Raw genomic sequence first — 24,040 nt, 5'->3', positions numbered from 1 at the left:
TTTATACACGCAAACGTAAATCGGGGCCTAAGTGGTTAACACTGGAGTTGTATGGATGATGACCTACTGAGCTAAGATATCTTTCTAGTTTTCTTCAAATGTATTCTGCTGAGGAAAGTCAAACACACCTGGGATGGCATGAGGGTGAGTAAATGATGAGAGAATTTTCATTTTTGGGGGAACTACCACTTTAACATCAAGAGAATTGCTTCACCTTTAACCAACCAGATTCTCTGTCTTTAACTGCATTGTTTGACCTCTGTAATTCTGTATTTGCATATGATTTTCATACTTAAGCTCCTCAAACCCACAGGGATGCAGCAGAGAAAATGTAGCCTCACCTGTTATGGTATTTTCCTGCTTTTTCAAAGCTGAGCAGAGAGCGTGAGCCGAGACGTTCCTGGAGCTGAAGGATCTACCACTCATTAGTGTCACAGCAGGATCATGAAACCATGACTGAACTCCTCTGTGTGACCGGTCTCTCTTTCTGCATCACTGTCAAAACACTGCCAAGACCATCATATTTAAGGCAACTGTTACCTATTAAAGGGATAAAGGTCATTCTTAAAATGCTGTCAGTTAATTGGAATTCCATTCAGTGAGAGTATGTCGACATCAAAAGCCATTCTTTTAGTGACAATCCTTCCACTTTTGCCAGTATGGTCTAATAGAATCACGTTACTATACTTACATTTTTGCTAAATTAATTTTGATTGGCTCGTTGTGCGTACTGCATCATTTTTCTGGTGAAATGAACACTACAGGCGCTAAAACAACAATGACTTTTATTCACTTTCACATAAATCACGAGTAAAACAGCAGTTCATAAACACCCTGTTCCTCACACAATGCTATCTTATCAAAACACTTTTACTATAGCGCATGACTTGTAAAGCGATACATTTTAACGTTGCATTACATAACCAAATACATTTACAAACTTAGTGCGATGAACAAGCCGAAAGTGTCATAGAAGCACCCCAAAATTACGTGGTTGCTTCAGCAATTGTGTTTTTCGTCTCACATTCGCTTTTATGACATCATCATTTCAGGTTTAAGTTTAAGGTTTAGGGTTGGGATGTACATTTTGTTGATTTGCAACTCAATAGAGCATAAACCTTAAAAATGTCATCTGTTTAACACACGAACATTTAACATGTTTTTAATGCCACACAGTGGACATTTCACTTCGGACCTGCCACAAAACATGAAATGAACCACATAATGTCATATTGCAAAAATGTTGCCACATTCACATAATTTTCTTGAGATCAGGCTGACTTTTGCTTTAGTTTTAAATGGATCATGTCATGATGAATCAAATTATCCTTTCCTTTGTGATAGCTTGATATCTTGTGAAAACAAAACAAGAACTGAAACTCCCTTCCATTTTATTGGGACTAAGACTATTATACCTGAGCTAAGCTGAAAAACTGACTCATTCTGTGACCATGACCATCCATGTTTACTCATCAACGATGCACATTCGAGATCATAAACTTGGTTTGTTCTGTCACTATAAAGGGGTATTTACACTTGGCCATTTCATGCGTTTTTACTAATTGGATAGCTATCTGGTCATAAAAAGACCAAGTGTAAATGCCCTCCGAGACGGATTCACGATCACTCAGATTTAAACCTCCAGAGGTGGTGTGACGCATTCCAGACGAAACTCGGTCAAGTGTAAATGCATCTGGCTGTTCAAGCCACATATATAAAATTTACTCCAGTCAAACAGCGCTACGTCAGCATAGGGAAAATATTGTACATAATAGCTTTCACCGAGTATTTGCATAGGGCTCACATCACGTAATAAATAATACCAAATTAAGAAACGGACGTTGTAGGAGACAGAAATTTTCTCTTCATTTATTTGATGCAGATCACTGATGAAATTGAAACTAATCACTGACAATGAGTGCAGCTGACATGCAAGGGAGTATCTTACCTACGACAAGCCCTGAGGGGAAAAATACACAGCATGCGCACACAGACACACACGCACACTGAGCAGAGTCACTTGCAATCAAATATTAAATAACAGCAATTTTTTCATCAATTTAATTCGCTGCCCAGCATTAGCATAATAACTATGTGGCCAAGTGTAAATGGAATGTGTTTATTAGTGACAAAGTGTAAATACCCCCAAAGACAAAGCAGATGCTAGTATTTCTAAATGGCAGAAAAACTAATGATAATATGTATGAAAGTTTGCCAAATCTTGTGCTGTTCCTGGCTGTGTAGCACCTACTGCTCTACACTAGTGCACATTCTTCTAAGAGATCCCAATGTTAAAAACAAGTGGATTGTTTTTAACAAGATCCCTGATCATTTCAGTCTGATCTTAACAGTTTATGACACAATTTAACATGGATTTTTTTGTGAATCTGTCACAATGTGATGCAGGTTTTGCCAAGAGGCTGTTATTGAAGGATGAGTGAGTCAAACGCTACATTTGATACGACAGCAAACCCACAGACGGTGTGTGAGCAGAGCTGGAGAATGTGTTCAATGCCATTGCTCATTTCACATGCAATGGGAGGCATTTCTTAAAGGTGCAGCAAGTGTGTAATTTCTCTGCCAAACGGTATTGCAAAAATAAACATTGTTTTCAAACAGATCTCTGAATACTCCCTTTATCTGCCATTGGTCGAACTAACATATTGTCCTGCCCCAAACTCGTGCCAGTGGTTGTGCCAGTGTTGTCGTGTCGGGCTGGACGGGTCACTCAGAACAAACAGAGGAATGTTGAAAGTGCCACATAGCCGTGTTTACACTTTTTGAGGAAATAAACCTACGAATGGTTTACTTATAATAGTTTCTGCATATTAAGTTGGGATAAAAAAAAGTATTTGAACATCAAAAAAAAAAAATAGCTTTAATTCTAAGGGTCAGAGATAGGGTGGAAAATGATCAGGAAAAACTGAAATATTACAGTTGTTTTTTGTTTTTTTTGCACAGAAAGCCTTTGTGGATATCAGGGGGAAACAATACATTAATAACATTATGATATAAGCTATTCATGTTTTTTCCATTAACAGATTTACACAAGATATGGGAAATGTTATACCTTCAACTCTGGTCTAGATGGAAACCCTTTGTTGACGACTTTAAAAGGTGGAACTGGAAATGGGCTGGAAATCATGTTGGATATTCAACAGGATGAGTACTTGCCCGTTTGGGGTGACACAGGTAAACAATAAATGTGTTATGCATATTAAAAAGAAATATAAAAAAAACGTTTTTGCTCTAACTTTATTAGGAGCATCTAATAACTGAACTTTATTATTGCTGTTTTATGCATTTTAGAAAATAAATCAGTAAAACTATGAAATAACCAAAATGGAAGACTGGGAACTGTAGTGATCACAAGAGTAAAACAAATAAAAAATATCGTATATTTTTGACCTTTGTCTGCATTCTCTCTTTTTATTTTTTCATTTTTTTGATGCTTTTGCTTTACTTCAAATGTGCATGCATACGTTGAAGCAATTTACAGTATATTTGTCAACAAAACTAATTTCATTTCAGATCATGAAAAACAGAAAGTCATTCAAGTGTGTCCAAACTTTTGACTGGTAGTTTGTATAGTAGAGCAGTCACTAAATATTTCTATAATATTTTTATTAAACTTTCTTCTAACATTAGAATTGTACTGTTGTAGTATACAGACACCAGTGAGGTGTTTTTCAAAAACGTCCGTAGTGTATTGATGTTAGTTATGTAATATCAAAGCATGGGGGCCTGGGTAGCTCAGCGAGTATTGATGCTGACTACCACCCCTGGAGTCACGCGTTCAAATCCAGGGTGTGCTGAGTGACTCCAGCCAGGTCTCCTAAGCAACCAAATTGGCCCGGTTGCTAGGGAGGGTAGAGTCACATGGGGTATCCTCCTTGTGGTTGTGATAAGGGATTTTCGCTCTCAATGGGGCACGTGGTAAATTGTGCATGGATCGCGGAGAGTAGCATGAGCCTCCACATGCGTAGTCTCCGCAGTGTCATGCACAACGAGCCACATGATAAGATGTGTGGATTGACTGTCTCAGAAGCAGAGGCAACTGAGACTTGTCCTCCGCCACCTGGATTGAGGTGAGTAACCGTGCCACCACGAGGACCTACTAAGTAGTGGGAGAATTTTTTTTTTTTAAATATCAATTAATACTCTTGTTGTGATTTAAAATCTTATGGCATGATACATCACTCTAGGGTTGAAATGCTGCCACTGTTTGATTAAGCTATGGTATTTAAAGTACGAGTTCTAGGGTTGAATTATGCTCCAGTTATGTCCAAAAATTTAATTTGAAAAAGACAAAATATGGGATATACATCAGATCTGAAGAAAATGGAAGCAGTTGGTACGCATCTTAACAGCATTACCATAATGTTCCCATTAGTGGTCGCAACAAAATGATTTAACTTATAATAGAACATTTAGATTCTGAGATAACAAGATTAGGTCGCTTTCTTAGCCCTTTTTACTTGGTACACCTACTCCAATACTGCCGTGCGAGCTGCCCAATTTATTTTCTGTGGCAAGAATTTTTTATAACCAAAACACAGATAATAAATATGAAACAAAAAGAGTAATGTAAAACAAAATGTAATTTAATCAGCTGCGTATGAGGTCAGTGTCCTTAATCTATATCCATGTGTAACACCACCATATGCTACTAAATGTCATCTATGTATAATATATTAATCTTGCTCTTTCAATGGCTCTAGAGGAGACTTTATATCCAGAGGCAATATGAAGGCAGTAAAGTAATACCATTCCATATTCCAATTCCATATAATTATAAAGTTTATTATGAAGCCATTACATTTATACCTGCAGGCAGTGGACTAGAAATTAACTGTAAATAATCTCATTTAATGCCATTCCCACAGATGAAACGTCGTATGAAGCGGGCATCAAAGTTCAGATCCACAGCCAGAATGAGCCGCCATTCATTGATCAGCTGGGATTTGGTGTGGCCCCTGGTTTTCAAACTTTTGTGTCTTGTCAGCAACAACTGGTACCTTATGCTAAACATATTGCTCATTCAACATGTTTTTAAATCTGTCTATCTTCAGTATCTATCTACAGTATCTATCTATCTATCTATCTATCTATCTATCTATCTATTGACCTATCGATCGATCGATCGATCAATCGTGCGTGCGTTATTCCGAAAAATTTCGGAATTGATCACAGCTAGGGAAGCCATGTTTATTTTTATGCATGCTGTTGTGTACTGAAGTCACATGACTCCTCTTGAGTATCTGATTAGGTTTCTATAGGGAGAACTAATTGGCAGGAGGTAAAGAAAACTGCTGATTTAAGTAGCCTTCAGTGGATCAAAGGCAGTGCTCATGGCCAAGATCAGTATGTCTTTATTCATCGACTCTTAGCATCGATCAATTAAATGAAATAATCGAGTGCTAGAAGCAACTCTGCTCTCTCCGTCTGCTGCTCTCTTAGTGACCTACATTTCTTTTTCCCTTTCTTTTCTACATTTCTCCACCTCCTTTTTAACAGCTAAGGGCTCCATCATAAACTGAAGATTATGTTATGCTTTTGGCAGTCAACCGTAAAAAAAAATAAAAAAAAAAAATTAAAAAAAAAAGACTTCATTTTATAGCAGTATCTCTTCTCTATAAGTTCCATTAGATTTGCAAAATGATATAAATTCTATTATCTTTATACGATTCTTATTGTATTATTAATTGGCTCTTAAATTTAATCAGAAGCATAAAATAGCATTTTAATGATCTTCGAAATGAGCATCAATATTGCTTCCAGTAATTGACCCATCGCTAAGCCATGTGTTAGAAAAACATCCTATCCTACTAACCAAAGCTGCGTTTCCCAAAAGCATTGCAAGCCTAAGTAGATCGTAGAAGCCGTTGACGCCAGTGGTCTTTACGGTCAACTTAAGCTTGGGATGCTTTTGGGAAACGCAGCCCATTCCTAATTTAGCAGTTGTTGCAGTTCGCCATATTAGCTTTTGCTCTTTTTTAATGCAAGTCTATGACTATGGAAATCTTGTGTATTTGGATAGTTTTAAAAAGAATTGTATAAACATTATCCATACATATTGCAAATGGGTGCATAATAGTGATGCAGTGTACCCAGAGAGAATACATGCGGTAGTTTTTCCCCTTTTCCAAATCTTTAAGATGTTTATAAGTGCATGCTGTGGAATAAACTATGTGTCTGTCCTCATTCCCAAATGAACATGTATAACATTAGTAAAGATGACACCTACTGTATATTTGTTTGAAATAAATTCATGTTAAAAAATTAATGTTAATTCATTCACTTATTTATGTCATAGATGTGACAGTAACTTAAAAAATTCTGTCAAAAGTAAGATTTACACAAATGGTTTAAATTAGATTGATTTAAATATGCTTAACTTTTCTAAATATATAATGAGTTCAATTATTGTCAAAACAAATAGAGTTGCTTTGCCATGTACCAAATTGTATTGTTTAAAACAAATGAATTTTCTTAACTAAGTTTTAAAAGTTTGTATTTCTCATTCATTTAATTAAATACTTATATATTCTAAATTTATAATATTTGCACAATTTACATTATTTAACTCAGTTTAATGGAAATTTGTTACACAGTTAAAATGCATATATCTCAAAAACAGACTGAAACATTTTTTTATTTTCTTTCAGAGGTACCACGGTACCATAGTATGTTGCTAAAATGTTAGGAACATTTCTATTTACTTGCACTAATGTTATCAGTTGCAACTGATATCAAATGAGGCTTTTCTCTTTTCAGTTAACTGTGGTAAGCAAGCATTTGCCTCATATCTAATCTCCACAGTTTTTTATCACGTTTCTGCATCATTCCGCAGTTTCCTTGAAGAAAAACAGCAGATAAAATGCTTTGCAATGTCACACTTCATTCCAGCCCACGTAAGAATAAAATCCATTACATTTTTACCGCTTTATAGCATATTTCACTGAAGATTGTTCTTTAGGTTTCATGTAACACTGATTTCCAACATGTCATCCACACATTACACTCTTTCTGTGCTGTATTTCATGCAAAACACATGATTTTCTACACTGTCCAAGTGGCTGATTGCACTCTGGGATTAATTATATTCAATTAATTTTCTCTACTGTTAGTACTTGGATTGCTACACCCTCTTTTCTTTTAGTTTGGCTTAGTATGTTTTGATTTGCTATTAAACGGCTCTGTTCTGCAAGTAACAAATAAAACTTAATGTTCCAGCTTCAATATCTTCCTCCGCCATGGGGTGACTGCAGATCCACCCCGATGGACTCTGAATTCTTCTCCACGTACAGCATCACAGCCTGTCGCATTGACTGTGAGACCCGCTACCTGTTGGAGAACTGTAATTGCAGAATGGTGCATATGCCAGGTGCGGACACTGACTGTTTTTATACCTTTTGAATTTTACTATTGAAACTATTCTAAAGAATCTAGCAAGGTGATACATTATGCCATGTTAAAGTTTTGAATATTGTGGAGAGCAGGGTGAGTTGTCACACTTTTAACTCCAGTGAATATTTTTCAGGGTAGGTTTATTTTTGAAAGCCAATTTCTGTATAACCACATACCTTAAAGTCTTGGATGCAAAAAAAGATTTCAACATTTTCACTGTTATTGCCCTGGAAAAAAGATACTCTTCAGTGAACACACGGTGACCTTTTGTGACAACATGCACCAATAATCACTCAAAATATGCCGATAATATAATTTGTAATAGAAGCATTTTCAGTAGTGGTCTCAGTGGACTCCCACTGTACATTTGTATTGCATAAAGCCTGAGAGAATATTGCTTTGTGAAAAGTGTTGATTCGATTTCATCAGTTCAATTTTCAATTCAGTTTTTTCTTTGATAGCTTCCTTGGATGTGGAGTTTTTGTAACTGCCTTATTGATTTTAATTTTAATTTGATTTCCTGGTTTTATTGCCAATTGAAACTTTGAGCATTGAGAAAGTAATTTATACTTACTATTTTATCTTTTTCCCTTTTTAATATCTGGCACAGGTACCTCTACTGTCTGCACACCAGAGCAGTACAAAGACTGTGCCGATCCAGCTTTAGGTAAGATTCTTAATACTATGTGTTAGTTTCTTGATACTATTTATTATTAAGTAATTACTACTGAATAAAATGTAATAATATGTCAGACCTTTGCAGTTTAGTACTGTCTGACAGTGTATTGCTAAGGGATACTGTATTATGCTTGATATTCTTTTTAATAATAATAATAATACTAAATAGAGGATGCTGGGGATAAGGGATGCTGGATCACTTGATGTGTCACCAAAATATCTGAACTGAATGATTGATATCATAATTGACAGATTTTCTAGTGGAGAAGGACAATGATTACTGTGTTTGCGAGACTCCTTGCAACATGACTCGTTATGGTAAAGAGCTGTCCATGGTGAAAATACCCAGCAAGGCCTCTGCTAAGTATCTCGCCAAGAAGTTCAATAAGACAGAACAGTATATTGGGTAAGTTTACATTTATAATGGTAAATGGTGTTGTAATGTTGTCCATACATTTTCAAATAGGGGCTCAGTTTTTAATGATCAGGCATGCATTAGCATCAATTCAAGTTTAGTTTTGTTATATCTTAAAGGAATAGTTCACCCAAAAATGAAAATTCTCTCATTATTCACTTACCTTGATGTCATACCAGATGTGTATGACCGTCTTTCTTCAGCAGAACACAAATGATGTTTTTTAGAAGAAGATAGAGCTCTGTCAGGTCCTTATAATAAAAGTACATGGGTGCCAGCACTTTGGCGGTCCAAAAGTCATATTTAGGTAACATAAAAGTAATCCACACGACTCCAGTCGATCAATGAATGTCTTCTGAAGCAAATCAATACGTCTGTGTAAAAAATAAATTGATAATTAAAAAAATTCTGCGTCCTGCAAGTAGTTGCCGTGTCACGTAGCTGTCGCGAGTTCATGTGAGAATTTGGAAGCGGCGCTTATTTTCAACAGAAGAATGAACGTCACGTGAGAGTTCGGCCATTTCAAACAGCATCAGAGCCCTGAACGGAAGCGCCATTTTAAAATTTTTTAATTATTGACTTGTTTTTTACATAAACCAATCGAGAAGACATTCAGTGATCGACTGGAGTTGCGTGTAGTGGTCGAACGATATGGGTTTTTCTAATGCCCGATGCCGATATCCAGAGAGCAGGGTGGTCAATAGGCCAATACAATCCTGATATATCACACAATTTAATGTAGTAAATAACATAAATATAAAATTGCTAAAAAAAAAAAGAACAAACTCTTATTTAGCACTATATTTACTCAATTTCACGCAAAACTTTAACTTTGTAAAAAAGAATCTAAAAAAAAAATAATATTGTATTTTAAATGGTAGATAGCAGATTCTTCTGATTTCTGTTTAGTCATCAAATTTTAGTAATTTATTTGCACATGAAGAAATTTTTAATATATCAGGAAGAAGGAAATAACAGTACACACAGTAGTCCAGCAACTATGGATGGCATGTCCACATTAGCAATCGCATTTTCTCAAAAAAATACCAAATCAAACCAATTGTACATGCAGTGCATAGTGAATAAGACATTTACTTATAGCACACGTGAAGTGCTTTTAGTTTGAAGATGCACTGACACGCTCATGCGGATTCAGCCAAAGTCTTTCTAGCAAGTCAGTCCACTGGTGGCCATCTTTGGAATGCTCCCGGGAGACTATTTCCAGTCATGCTAGTGCAGCTCCTATCTACTTGAATGGGGGAACACCGAAATCTCAAAAACAGTTGGTCAAGATTACGATCAAAGAATATATTTCAAATCAGCAGTCAAATCTGACAACGCTGGTATCATAAATTGTGTTTCTTTCCCTCATATTATGCTAAAAAACACAATATTCCTGCTTTTATTGCTAATGCGCATGCACATGTCTGTATCTAAAAGGTGATTGGCTCTTTTACCTGTAAGGCGGGACTTCCTATCTACATCCACTGACCGTTGGGCGCTAGAGCCTCTTGGTTGGTCGTTCCAAATTCTCCCATTCATTTTAATAGAAGTGGCCCATCTCTGCTAAATAGTCTTTGATCCAACACAAGCAGCAATCTCCTGACAGTTTAAACAGCCTGGATCGCCTGTTTGGATTGTCACAGATTGACCATCATGATTTGTGAATCAGAGGAACTTTTGAGCCTGATCCTGAAGTTTTGATTCTGGCTGAGAGAATACGTGCTTCAAAGGAAGATAATAGATGAGAGCTCGATGGGAAGAAAACACTAGGTTTTCGTGAATTACATCTGTTTAAACGAGATATCTGCATATTTACAAACGGTATATAATATTAGTTTTATTGATATTTGCCTTTTTATCATTAGACAAGGCAGTTAAATGTTACAGGGAACTGTTGTGGAGAGAGGGGGAGAATGAAACAGGCGAGCACTTTAACATTATGAGCTCAAACGCTTCTGTCGTGGCTCTGATATGCGGACCGTTTAAATGAGACTGTGTTGCACACCAGTCTATTATTGTAGCAACACGATGGCACGTAACAACAATACAAACCGTGACTGGTCGTTTACATGTTTCAGTCGCTTCGCATGCAAGCAAGTGATTCTCGGCGCCCTCAAGAAACAAATCGGCATTAAAAAAGTCAGAAAATCGGCCGATTTATCGGCCTCTGCGATATATCAGTTGACAACTAGTCATGTAGATTATTTTATGCTGCCTTAATGATACTTTTGGACCATCAAACTGCTGGCACCCATTTACTTGCATTAAGGACCTGACAGAGCTCTATCTTCTTCTAAAAATCTTCATTTTGTTGTCTGCTGAAGAAAGAAAGTCATACACATCTGGGATGGCATCAGAGTAAGTGAATAATGAGTGAATTTTCATTTTTGGGTGAAGTATTCCTTTAATTAAAATCCTGGGATATCTGTAATTTTCTCAATGTTAAATACTTTCTCTTATCCCAGCTTAATATGCAGAGTCAGCCATAACTAGGGATGTACATTTTCAGACATTTTCATAATCGATCGTTGTGGAAATGAACGATCAATTGATCAATTAATTGTTAACATTAACATCGCAAAACGCATGTAGCCTATTGTTTAAATATAATTGACATTAATACACTTAAGATACACTTGGCATTTTCCTCATAAAATATTCGTAGTTTTATTTTAATACATTTAAGCTGTGTTTAGTACGAATTTTTTAATTGTTTAATTACTGTTAAGGAATTAGGCTACTGTTAAAAATAACTTGTATACAAGATACATCACTTGTGCATATTTGAGTTCATTAAAACTTCACATTGTGGATCGTGGGATATTTCGGACATTTGGACTTATTTTTTTATTTGAAATTAAGTCAAATCATAACACGCTGCGTAAACATAGTACTTAACATACTGTTTCTAAGGTGACGATGGGGAGATGTCAGCCAAATGTGCCTTTGTTGTTTCCGGGCGATCACTGACGTAATTGTAGGTTGGGATGAAACAAGGAGATCAACAGTGCTTGTTGTCATGTACTTTAGCACACTATCACGGTGTGTGCAGAAAACATTAATGTTCATTTATAGAGAAATGCTCCAGCACTGTTTACATTGAAGCCGCTTCATCTCGTATCTGTGCATCTTCATCTGTGAACCGGATAATGACATGCAGCCCGCAAGCGCCCTCTAGCGGCGGGTGACTGTATAGACAGACTTATCAACGTCTGTTGGCTTGATTTCAGAACATATTTGTCCTGTAATTAATTAATAGACGATCGATAAGCTTAATCGATCAAATTATTAACGGCAATTAATCGATTTTCGATCAATCATTAACATCCCTAGCCATAACTAAGTCATTTGTAAGTTGATTCCCTCATAAAGTGTAAAAACTTTGTCTCAGAACATTGCTCTGTTTGTTTGAGCATCTCGACCAGCCCAACACAGCAACATTGGCTCAACCAATGGCGTGAGTTCGGGGCGGGGCTTCTGTCTGTTTGACCAGTTGCAGATAGTGGTTGTGTTCAGGATTACTGATTGCAAACAGTCATTATATTTGCACTTCTGTGACACTATGGCTGACAAATTAAACACCCCTTTTAAAGGTGCTTTTATTTGAAAGATTATCTCAATTTTCAGTGTATGCTAAAAATGTGTATTAGTGTTTCAGATTTCTGTTCTGCTATCTTTTAATTAATTCTGAAATGTCTGTCCATCCCTCAACCTGAAATAACATTAAACAGAGTTTACCTAAACAATTGCAATTTTATTTGTGTAATTTTACAGGGACAACATACTGGTGCTGGATATCTTTTTCGAGGCTCTGAACTATGAGAAAATTGAACAAAAGAAAGCATATGAAGTTGCTGGATTACTTGGTAATACGATCTAGAGTGCAACCAATATAGAGAATTACACCAATTTTGATACTAATAGCCTTCCATATTTCTTGTATTTTAAAGCCATGTTTGGCGTTTTTCTACTTTAAAGCAGGTCATTCTGCTTTAATGTTTTTTGATGTTGTTTGGTTGTTGGTTTGTTTGTTTGTTTGTTTGTTTTTTACATAAATTGTATTCTCTCAGGCGATATTGGTGGACAGATGGGTCTGTTTATAGGAGCCAGTGTCTTGACAATATTGGAGATATTTGATTACTTGTATGAGGTATGTTGCATTCTAATTTCTGTATAATTTGCCCAAACTGAAATAGGCTCACAGTTCCAAATAATTGCAATTATTTTCAGACAATATATTTGAATGTTGCACCATTTCGTCATTTTGCAGGTTTTTAAGGACAAAGTACTGGGTTATTTTCTACGCAAGAGACGGCCACATCGGAGCACTAGTGACAATCTGGTAATTGTGCTTCTCCTGTTGTCCTGCATGTGTATATAATGTTGTCATGGTGATGACAAAATAATAAGTTTGCTATTTTTTATTTGTTTGTTGTCTGAGTGTTGTTTTTTTATTTTTTTTATTTTATTTTTTTACATTTCTATTTGGTTGGATTGCTCTTCTAGCGTTGCATGCTTCTAGCCTGCTTTATGTCTTTGGCTCAAATCCTGGGAGAGGGGAAACAAGGGAAATGATTGATGAAGATGCCCTTTTCTCAAAAGACATAGGCCTGTATTTGAATAAAGGCAGATGTCAAAACTTAAAATGGGGAACTTTTAGAAATGTTAAGCATTTTTATCACACTTTGCTTGTGATAGCCATATCTGAACCATATATCAGCTTTGGATCCAACGATCCCAGTTCATAGATGATTTATACTTAGCCAAGGGCCATTTACTGTATGAAGTTTTATGCTTTTTTTTTAATCAGCAGAAATAGACTTCATAACTATAGCAGGTTTACATGGTCATTGTTGGCATGTAGGATTTAGATTTACAGTATAAAATATATTTTCTTAAAGAATTTATTTCAAACTTAATTGGCCTACTGTATTTAATTAAGACCATAAATATCAGATAAAAAATTCAACAGCACGCTTAACACCCTTGGAATCTGGAATCTGGAATGAAATTTTGTTATGATGTCTTTTGTTTTTACCTATAAACTTGGAAAAGTTGCAAACTACATCTAATAGGAAGAAGTTCATTCTTAAGTACAGAAAAAAAAAAAAAACTCTAGGACAATTTCCAAACATCATCAACAGCATAACCCTAAATGAAAATTTAGTTTTCATGACAGGTTAATAGTTTATCCAGGAACCCAGTTTTATGTGTTTCGAATTATGGCATACCCCAACACTTCTTGTTGCACACTTGTTACGACTTGTTGCATCTTCTCGGATTATAAGCACTGTGACTTTTGTCATAGAAAAAACTATGTAATTTGTTTTATGTAGTATGCTGCAAGCAGAGTGACAAGACATTGAAATAACGCAAAATAAGTCTCATTCACCATTATTTTACCATACCATGCACAAAACAATTCGCCATTTCAATCCCTTCCCAACATTCACTTGGACATCAATGATCACATTCAGAAGTCGAGACAATAGCTCAAATGTTTAGACATGCAAACAAACTTAAACTGCACTACATTACACGCAAACAGAGAAACAGCATATACAGTCAGACAGACAAAAAACTGCATACTTTTTGAGAATTAGTTAGTTTGGTTGATTGGTATTTGACCCTCAGATTTGATAGTAAAGTATGAACATGACTTTTAAGTGAAAGTACTGTCATGGGATTCATTAACATTGTATTCATTAACATTTGTTAATGCAAAAGGTAACATGAACTAACAATGAACAATACTTTTACAGCATTTATTATTCTTGGTTAATGTTAATTTCTACTTATTATACTAATACATTTTTAGATTAAAAGTGATATTGTTAAAAGTATACATTAATATTAAAGGAATGTTCTGTGTTTAATACAAACTAAAGCGACAGCATTCGAGGCATAATGTTGATTACCAAAAAAGAAATGTAAAAAATTTAAAAAAAATACTAGTGGCACTTGGCACTTACAATGGAAACAAATGGGGCCAGTTTATAATCATTAAAATACACTGTTCAAAATTATAGCCACAAGACTTAAACATTATACCTGTTATTGTGATTTAAGTGTGATAAAATCACTGTTCTACATGTTTTTTGTGAGCTAAAATCGCTTTCAGGGTCTACGCCGTTGTGTCGTCATAGCAACGAAGTATTAATATTGGATATAACATTACAAAGACAAGGTTAGTGAGCGAGTTCATCACACTAAAATCATGTTAACACGCATATTGTTTATGACTTTTGCCAATACTTTTGCAAAAGTATTTTATTATTTATATGCTGGCCCCATTGAATTCTATGTTGTCTTACTGTAACTGCAATATTATTATATATATATATATATATATATATATATATATATTATTATAAAACTTGTCGAAAATATTTTTTCTAATTTAGAATATGCCACAAATGCTGTCGATTGAGCTTAACTTGTATTGAACCCACATAATTTATTTAAGTAAATGCAATATTATGAACTAACATGAACAAACAATGAACAATAGTATTTGGATAAATTAACATTAGACAACTTTTAAATGCTGTAAAAAAAAAAAAAAAAAAAAAAATAATTGTTCATGATATCTTATGCATTAACTAACGTTAACAAAACAACTTTATCATTAAGTGTTACCAATTGTTTTAATATTCTGTTATTCACAGCCAGTTCAATAGATTCAATGATTAACAATTAGATTAAACAATATATTTCAAATTTGTATTTTAGAAATTCAGTTGTACCATTGCTTTTGAGCACTGTATTATTTTGTCATAAGTCTGGTCAGGGTCAAGGTCAGTTCGGTTTAAAAACAAATCAAATGCATTCATGAATGGCGTATAGCCTTTTTAAATTCAGTCTTGGATAAATTTGAACCGAATTGGCCTGAGCCAAGGTTTGGTCATCTTCATCTCTCTCCATCATGTTTATTCCAGGATTTCCCAGAGAATTCCACCAGCCCTGGTGTCACGCCTAACCATGTCCCCAGGTAGCAATGGCATTAATAATATTGAAAAACATTTAATTGTGTCCTACTTTAAAATCATACCTGTAAACATTATACATAATACATTATTCACGTCATTTAGTATCTTTTCCCTTCGTGAAGTGCAAAAACTGTTCATGTCCATTGAAGGGAAACCATGTCATTTTCAAGCATTCTAAGATACCTTTTTCAAAACCCTGTAGCTTTCAAGATGGAGATGATGTTTTGCAGAAGTTCAGGTAAAATGAAACCTGTCTGGATGAATTAACTCTCACTTACTTTTTTTTTTTACTTTTTTGTTTTTTTGTTTTCTGTCTCCCAACAATTCATGGATTATCCTTCTTCCCCAAATGATGCTGTTTATCATTAAATCTATTTGTGTGTGTGTGTGTGTGTGTGTGTGTTCATTATGAATATGCTTCCAAAAACAATTAAAACTGATCAGAACGGATCAATTAGGCTATACTAATGCAATTCTTTTTAAGTTAAGATGCCTTGGAAACTTTTTGGGCATTTATTATGAATTTCTTCAGCTTAGGTTTCATTTAATCAGGGCTATATTTTCAGTTGTAGCTATATAAATGGTTCCAACAGATTCACATTAGATATGTTTGGAATTTTATGCTATCACACTACTCTTACAATTCCTGCAGGATATACAGTATGTATACTGTGCACATTGCACAGTATGCAAATATTCTGTGTGCATAATATAGCCGAATGAACTATTTACTGGGCACTGTATTCCACAATGCAATGCGCTCGACCTTTCATTTAAAGAGTGATGAATAAAACAGAAGTAAATACTGTCATGATTAGCAGAGGCAGGACCCAAACTCAGAGTGAAATAAAACGATTTTATTAATACTAAAAAACAAAGCCAAAAAACAAATACTACTCCTTAGGGGGAAAACACAGTCCATCCACAGTCCAGGATGGCAAGAACACAGAAGGGCTGGGCTAGATCAAAAAGGAGCAGGACACAAAACTGACAGGGACCGACATGACGAGAGACAAGACGAACTGGCACAGGACAGTGCACAGGAGACTAAAAGAGGGAGAGAAATCAACAGGGTAATAGGCAGGGCAGGTGAGACAAATGAACTGCTAATGGGCAAACAAGGAGGCAGGGTATGACGTAGGGCTGGACGATTAATCAAATTTTATTTTCAATTACGATTTTGGTTTCCAACGATTATGAAAACAAGATAATTGAGATAAAACGATTATTGTGATACATTCCATTTTGAAACATCACATGAAACAACCCGACGTTATAGCTTTAAAGCATCCTTTATTAAAGTTCAAATAATAAGGAAGCGGGTTATGAAAATAAACTCAGAAACTAGCATTTCTCTGTGCGGTCAGCACCACGTCTAAGAGTTGTGTGAAGTGACCACAGAAGAGATTGAATCTTCTCCCGGTTGATTCATACTCTGGCGCGGGGACGCTCATCACTCGTGCACATTTGCTGCAGATAGATTATAAAACATAATGGCTCGTGACGTAGTGAATCATAATATATGTGTCTTGTTCAATGTGTGTATCTTATCATGAAGAAATTCGGTGACATGCAGCTCTATTAAGAAGAGAAAGTTTGTTTTTTGTGAGTTAAAGATGGATCAAAGTGAACATAAAGGTGAGGGAGTATAGTCTTAGCCCATTATACACTGGAACAAAATACATTTTTGACTATTCTTTGGCTTGTTTTCCAAAATATTATCTAAAACTCCTTTAAAACAATGTACATTTATTTTAGGAGCTGACCTGCAGAAGAAAAACATTTTATCAGAGAATGCTGAATACAATATTTAATCAGGGCTCGACATTAACGCTTGTCTGGGACAAGTGAAAGAAAATTTTACTTACCCGACCGGACAAGCAGACTGATTATAACGTCAATAACGAAAAAATAACCAGCTATATTTGTGATAGCATAGGCCTGTGTCACTTATTAGAAAATTCATATTCTTATTCGCTGTTGAAAGTAACCAGAGTACGTAATTTTACAATTCGCTAGTGATCTAGTAACAGCTGCATCCTGTTTGATTGACAGGCGGCGTATGTGTGTGTGCTGAAAATGCTCACGCTAATGCACACCTGAATGTTCAAATACATTTCAAAAATCCACCAAAAGCCCATCTTGGTGAGGTATTCATGTAAACACAGAGAGTGATGTCTAAAGTGAATGTAAACAGCAGAGAAAAAAGCGTTTTTGTATTAAAATGTTGGACTTGTAAGTGTAAATGTAAGCTAATAGACCTGCAATTATTGTAATTATTACTTCATTGTTAATACATTAACATTTACATTAAAAGTAATAAACTGTACGTTAAAATTTCAGTTCCAGAATCATGAATGAAGCATAAGTAATTACATCCGCAGTTTGTAATTAATTTAAATCTTTTTCTTGACTTTTTATTTGATTGGTCCAGGAATTAAAAAGTTGCATTCATATTATAAATTTAACTGTTTATATTTCCAAGTTGATAAAATGCCACCCACTGAATTAAACTTGCAATATAGTGAGGTCATGTGGCACACTGGTTAAAATGTTTTGTTTTGTTTTTGTTTTGTTTTTTGCATATTGCATACTATTTTGCATACTACATAAAAAAAAAATAAAAAAAATACAAAATAGGTATTATGTAGTAAGCAGTACACTAGTTTCCTGCTAGTGTACAGCTTACTGCATAATACCTATTCCCCCCCCAAACATAGGTATGGTTTTTGGTGTAAAGAGTTGATCAAAAGACAGGAAGTGCTTGCAAGTTTAGAGTTTTTAGTTGCATTAATCAAGGACCTACACTGCAGTTTGGAGTCACTTGACTGAAATGTTTCTCATGATCTTAAAAATCTTTTGATCTGAAGGAGTATGATTAAATGTTTCAAATTAGTTTTGTAGACAAAAATATAATTGTGCCACCATATTAATTTATTTAATTACAAAACTAAAATTGTATTAAAAAAAAAAAAAAAAAAAAAAGATTTTCTTTTTTTTTAAATGGATGACTTTGCCCAACATAGATGGGAACTCCTTCAATACTGTTTAAAAAGCATCCCAGGGTGATACCTCAAGAAGTTGGTTGAGAAAATGTCAAGAGTACATGTCTGCAAATTCTAGGCAAAGGGTGACTACTTTGAAGATGCTAAAATATAACACAGTTTTGATTTATTTTGGATTTTGTTTAGTCACAACATAATTCCCATAGTTCCATTTATGTTATTCCATAGTTTTGATGACTTAACTATTATTCTAAAATGTGGAGGAGAAAAAAAAAATGTAAATAAAGAATGAGTAAGTGACCCTAAACCTTTGAGCGGTAGTGTATATTGTAGATTGGACCTGTTAGATTAATTTATGGTGGTTGCTGTACACAGTTTTTCCCCGTTTGCATTTATTCTGTAATGCTGACACCAGATTCTCGCAAGAACTACATGCTATATATTATACTGAATGGTTTGAATATTAAAAGGTCAGGCTTTAGAATATATATTTGGTGAAAATAATGCTAGAGCTTGTGCTGTATTTGAGGCCCTTCATTTTCTCTAAAAGACAAGAAATGACATGAAGTGGAAACATGATGTAAATTAATTACATCAAATGGGAAGTTTCCATTTGAAATCCTGCTCAATTTAAATTTAGGGTCTATAATACAGTTTACTATTTATTTTAATATTTAAGAGTCAAGTTTGCAGTTTTTTGCTGAGCTGCTATACTTACCCAAACAATATAGAAAATGAAATATACACAAAAATAACTGAGTATATTGCTACATTCCTTAAAGAATAGTTTTCCCAAAAGTAAAAAAGTCACCATTTACTCACCCTCATGTCGTTCCAAACCTCTACATTTTTCTCTCTTTTGCAGAATATAAAAGATGTTTTGCAGAATGTCCAAACTATTCTTTCCAAACAAAAACTTAGACAGTGACTATTGACTGTCAAACCCCAAAAAGGATAAACTAGAACCAGGTTTCATGTCAGCGACGAAAAATGCCATTGGTTCTAAAATGTCTTGTGACCGACCGCGGTGTCCCAGGTTTGAATGTGAGCAAATGTGAATGAGTTTTGAGAGCTACAGTAAAAAAGATTGACAGTGATGTCTGTTCCCAATGAAACCCAATGAAATATAGTGCAACTTTTATGGTGCTTTCTTGTTCTTTTTTTCTTTTTATGGAAAAGAACAGTGTGAACATTCAGCAAAACATCTCCTTTTGGGTTTCATTGAGGAAAGTCATTGTTTGGAACAGTATAAAAAGGGTAAATAAATGATGACAGAATTTGCATTTATGGTGAACTATTCCTTTAAAGCTCTGCAAGGGCAAAGGACACTGTGCAATACAGAGTTTTACTGTTTTTATTCAAAACTGTATCAAAATTTGAGCATAAAGGGCTAAAATGGCTTCCATTGTTTCATTGTAATGAAACCTGTGGCCAGTAACATCACTAGATGGAACTCTTTGTGGCGTCATCACAGGTCTGCATACAATAAATGTGCATCCACAGTGAAACACATGAGGCTTGGTTCACTGGAATGGGACGATTAGCACTGAATTATTTTTATTCACATTCCTGCTTTATTTAAGCTGTGATTGGAGCAGACCTCCAAACTTCCAAAATCAAGACTAAGAATATCTCTTCCTTCTCTGCCTCCCTTCATTCACACTTTATCCATGAATTTTTCCTCCTTTTTATAAAATTTGACATGGATTCTTCATTTCCGCATCATCTGTTAATGTTCTGTTTGCTGCTTATGGTCGCGATTTTCCCATTTATTCACATTCCCCTTCCTTCATCATTTCACTCCCTATATTTGTTTATTTCCATGCTCATACTACGTCTTTTCTGTTATAAATGTGTCATTGGCATAAATTCACCTCAAATTCATCTCCATCCTCCAAATGTTCCACTTTTTGTTTTTCAGAGCACATGTGACACACTCCGGAGTCACTCGGACAGTCTCGGATTCGCGCCGAATGTGCTACCTAGTCACCCGACTATAGGCAACTTCGAGGAATTCGCTTGTTGATGACACCATTGGCGGGACCCCATCGGGACAGTTTAGGGTACAATGGAAAACTGTGAAATATCCAATAGACTATAAAAGAAGTGTAAGTCCATGAAGATGTATGTTAAATAGTTTCAATAAATAATCTATCAACTCCTGAATAGAAGTATGTTATCATGAAGTACAAATAGGCAACACTTCCAAAACAAAACTCAGGTTTTATGAACATAGCTCAACATCACAGCCACTGTTTGTTTGCCATTGTGAAAATCCTGGTAGATTTTATGCCATTTCTTTCAAACGTACCAATACTGTGACAATATTTCCTCCATGAGAGTATTTTGTGCTTTGAATACTGTATGAACAATGTGGGCCTAATTTGATCAAGCCGCCTTAATCAGATCTAAGATAGAAAGCGTTTTAAAATTGCACAAAATTGGTTAAAGATACAGTTGGTTTGGCCAAGGTTGAAATCTACTTTGGAACTTTTTTTTGTACAATAATCGTGAGCTTTAACTACAAACTTGCTGCGGTTTGACTGAGTTTAGCCCTGTGATAGTACTCAAAAATGTGTAATCATTCAGAATGTTTGTCTTTATTCATATTTTGTGTATATAAGTGCAATAATATGCATAATGTGTTAATGAATACTGTATATTACCTTCGAGTCTTAATTATTAGCTGTCAGGAAAATGGACGGACACTTTCATCACAACCTGAGTGACCAGCAATTTGCTTTGCTCAGCGTTTGATTTTGGCAAGCTAATATTATGCTATTTATGTACTTGTTTCAACCTCACTGGACAGTGACAAAACAGGACGTTGAAGAATGTTTCAATTTATGAATAATGCGTTTTATAAGTGTAATGTTCACGTGAGAGCTTCACTGTCCCGATGAATTCAGATCCAAAGCGAATGCACTGAATACAAGGAATGAGTCTGTTAATCAAGTGGTTGTAACTTTATGGTTTCATGTGAGCTAATTCTTTATTTTAAGTGGCAAAGACTGTAAGCAATGTGTTGATGTGGAAATTCTATTGACATAATCATGGAAGAGCTCTTGAAAAGTTATACACTCATATCTTATATTTGCATAGCATGAGCACTTCAGCATTCTGCCTGTAAGTTAAAGGAATATTCCGGGTTCGGTACAAGTTAAGCTCAATCGACAGCATTTGCGACATAATGTTGATTACTACAAAAGTTAGTTTTGGCTCGTCCTTCCTTTTCTTAAAAATAAAGCAAAAATTGAGGTTACAGTGAGGCACTTACAATGGAAGTGAATGGGGGCCAATTTTGGGGTGTTTTAAAGGCAGAAATGTGAATCTTATAATTTTATAAAAGCACTTGCATTAATTATTCTGTTAAAACTCATGTATTATTTGAGCTGTAAAGCTGTTTAAATCATCTTTTTTACAGTCATTTTAGGGTTTGTTGACATTGCATCGTCATGGCAACAAAGTTGGCTATAACTTTACACAGAAAATGTTTGTAAGGGATTTTATCACACTAAACTCATGTTAACACACGTATCGTTTATGTCTTGTGGCTATGCTTTTGAGAAAGTGAGTATTTTAACATAGACAAATTGGCCCCCATTCACTTCCATTGTAAGTGCCTCACAGTAACACAGAGTTTTGCTTTTTTTAAAGAAAAGGAGGGGCAAGTCAAAATTATTTTTTGTGGTTGTCAACATTATGTCACAAATGCTGTCAATTGAGCTTAACTTATATTGAACCCGGAATATTCCTTTAAGGTGAAACCAAACAGGTGTCTTTCTATTTTCTTATGAATTTTCAAAACGAATCCATCACCTGCTGACCACACACACACACACACACACACACACACACACACACACACACACACACACACACACACACACAGTATATAAAAGATACAAATTTAAACATACAGTGGTCCCTAAGAGTACTTGGACACTTAAGTCACATTTAAAACTGAATGAATAACAAAATATCAAAGCAAGTGGGATTTATTTTAAAGAAAGGTAGCATAAGCACACTTTTCAAATGTTAGTGGAGCATGTCTGTTGTTAATCTCATGAACTACACCTATGGTTACTCTGCTTGGACACCTGCGTGAACTTCATATATCCACTAAAAATCATCTTAGCACCAGTTGGTTAAAAGTAACTGCAAAAATGACATTTGTTTGCAGATGCCACTTGCTTTGATATTTTATATATCCGATGCAGTGACATTCATACATTTTTATGTGTTGCTTATGTGTCCAAATACATTTTGAGGCCTCCATAGCTCTGATTCACTTCAATGCATAATCGCATTATAGGCTAGTATCACAAAACAGACATCTTCCATCAGCTTGTTTATCTGTACTTGGCTACACTGTATTATTGCATTGTTTTATATAAACTACAATGGGATTTCTAGTACAGGTGTCACAATTTTAAACTATGTAAATCATCCAGTATAATAAACAATATATTTAACCATCTCTTTACCAGTTGTCTGTTTCTACTTATTCTGTACACATTTCAGAGCGGCTGTTGTCTTGGGTTGTGGTAATTGACAGCGTTTGATGAGCTGATATTGGACCATTTTCACTGAGATTATCAGCATCGAGTGATAACTGTACTAACCAGGGACTAAAAACGGTTCAAGGAACGAAAACGAAATTTTTTGCAGAACATAACCGAAAATGGAAACTAAGTGATTTTGAATTGTTCCGGAGTGAAAACGTTATTTCTAAATGCTGATAACCGGTTATAACTGGTTAATTTTGTTCCGATATTTTTTCATGAAACTAAAGGCCAGAGTGTTTATCACAGTACATTTCTGGAATTACACCACTTCACGTTGCCTGAAAAAATGAAACGTGCTGTGATACTGAAGGAAACTAGGCATCACACATTTCTTTGCCTAGTTGTCCGTTGTGGATGTCGCATTTTCTGAATGAAGACCTTTTTAACAACTATATATAATTTCTGCATATACATGCATGGCTAATCCAGGTACAAGGAAAGCATTATTAGAGGTAAAAAGTACATTTCTCAGTTGTTTCCAAGTCTTCACTGAATTATTGTTAAATTTGATGCATTAAAACAGATTTGATGTTGCCGGGTTTTGACTGAGAAGCATATCTGTAATTAAAATTATGCTTTACTGTTAATCAAGTTAATTGTTAATTTTCCAGACCAGTTCGCTGATTTCTCTTGTGAGATTTGGCAACACTGCAATTGGTATTTCACCTACCCCTTAGCGCAGAGTACTGTCGTTTAAAAAAAAGAATGTTATTAACCGTTCTTTTACTTTGTTTTAACTGGTTACCATTTGGCAAGGAGGCTGCAGAACTTTTGAATGAAAAAAGTACAGTTTTTGCTCAGAACGAACCGAAATGAAAAACATTTCATTTTAGTCCCTAAAGTGTTAGTTCCCCTTTTCTCTAATCTACTGACAACCTTGTCAATGGATAATAAAAATGATTAAATCAATTATGAGTAAATAGTATCTCATGAAAATGACGTGACTGTGGCAACATTTTTGCTAAATGACAT

The 24,040-nt window shown here is 35.1% G+C and overlaps 1 protein-coding gene across 3 annotated transcripts in view; it reads left to right on the top strand.

Annotated features, from left to right (window-relative positions):
* The window catches only part of LOC127434117 (acid-sensing ion channel 1C-like), a 110,634-nt gene extending 87,660 nt beyond the window's left edge, over nucleotides 1–22,974 (top strand). For 2 of the 3 annotated variants that reach the window (XM_051686610.1, XM_051686608.1), the window contains exons 2-12: nucleotides 3,042–3,192; nucleotides 4,887–5,014; nucleotides 7,237–7,387; nucleotides 8,021–8,077; nucleotides 8,341–8,494; nucleotides 12,281–12,372; nucleotides 12,577–12,656; nucleotides 12,777–12,848; nucleotides 15,445–15,497; nucleotides 15,698–15,733; nucleotides 20,422–22,974. In XM_051686610.1, the coding sequence (XP_051542570.1) occupies nucleotides 3,042–3,192; nucleotides 4,887–5,014; nucleotides 7,237–7,387; nucleotides 8,021–8,077; nucleotides 8,341–8,494; nucleotides 12,281–12,372; nucleotides 12,577–12,656; nucleotides 12,777–12,848; nucleotides 15,445–15,497; nucleotides 15,698–15,733; nucleotides 20,422–20,500 (1,053 nt within the window). In that variant the 3' untranslated portion in view covers nucleotides 20,501–22,974. The remainder of the gene's footprint in view (nucleotides 1–3,041; nucleotides 3,193–4,886; nucleotides 5,015–7,236; nucleotides 7,388–8,020; nucleotides 8,078–8,340; nucleotides 8,495–12,280; nucleotides 12,373–12,576; nucleotides 12,657–12,776; nucleotides 12,849–15,444; nucleotides 15,498–15,697; nucleotides 15,734–20,421) is intronic. The other variant, XM_051686609.1, reaches the window with a different exon arrangement.
* Nucleotides 22,975–24,040: the final 1,066 nt, after the last annotated feature.

The sequence above is a fragment of the Myxocyprinus asiaticus genome, chromosome 44 (genome assembly GCF_019703515.2).
Source record: "Myxocyprinus asiaticus isolate MX2 ecotype Aquarium Trade chromosome 44, UBuf_Myxa_2, whole genome shotgun sequence".
NCBI lineage: Eukaryota > Metazoa > Chordata > Actinopteri > Cypriniformes > Catostomidae > Myxocyprinus > Myxocyprinus asiaticus.
Note: the sequence above shows the minus strand (reverse complement) of the source record. Positions and strands in the feature narration are given on the sequence as shown.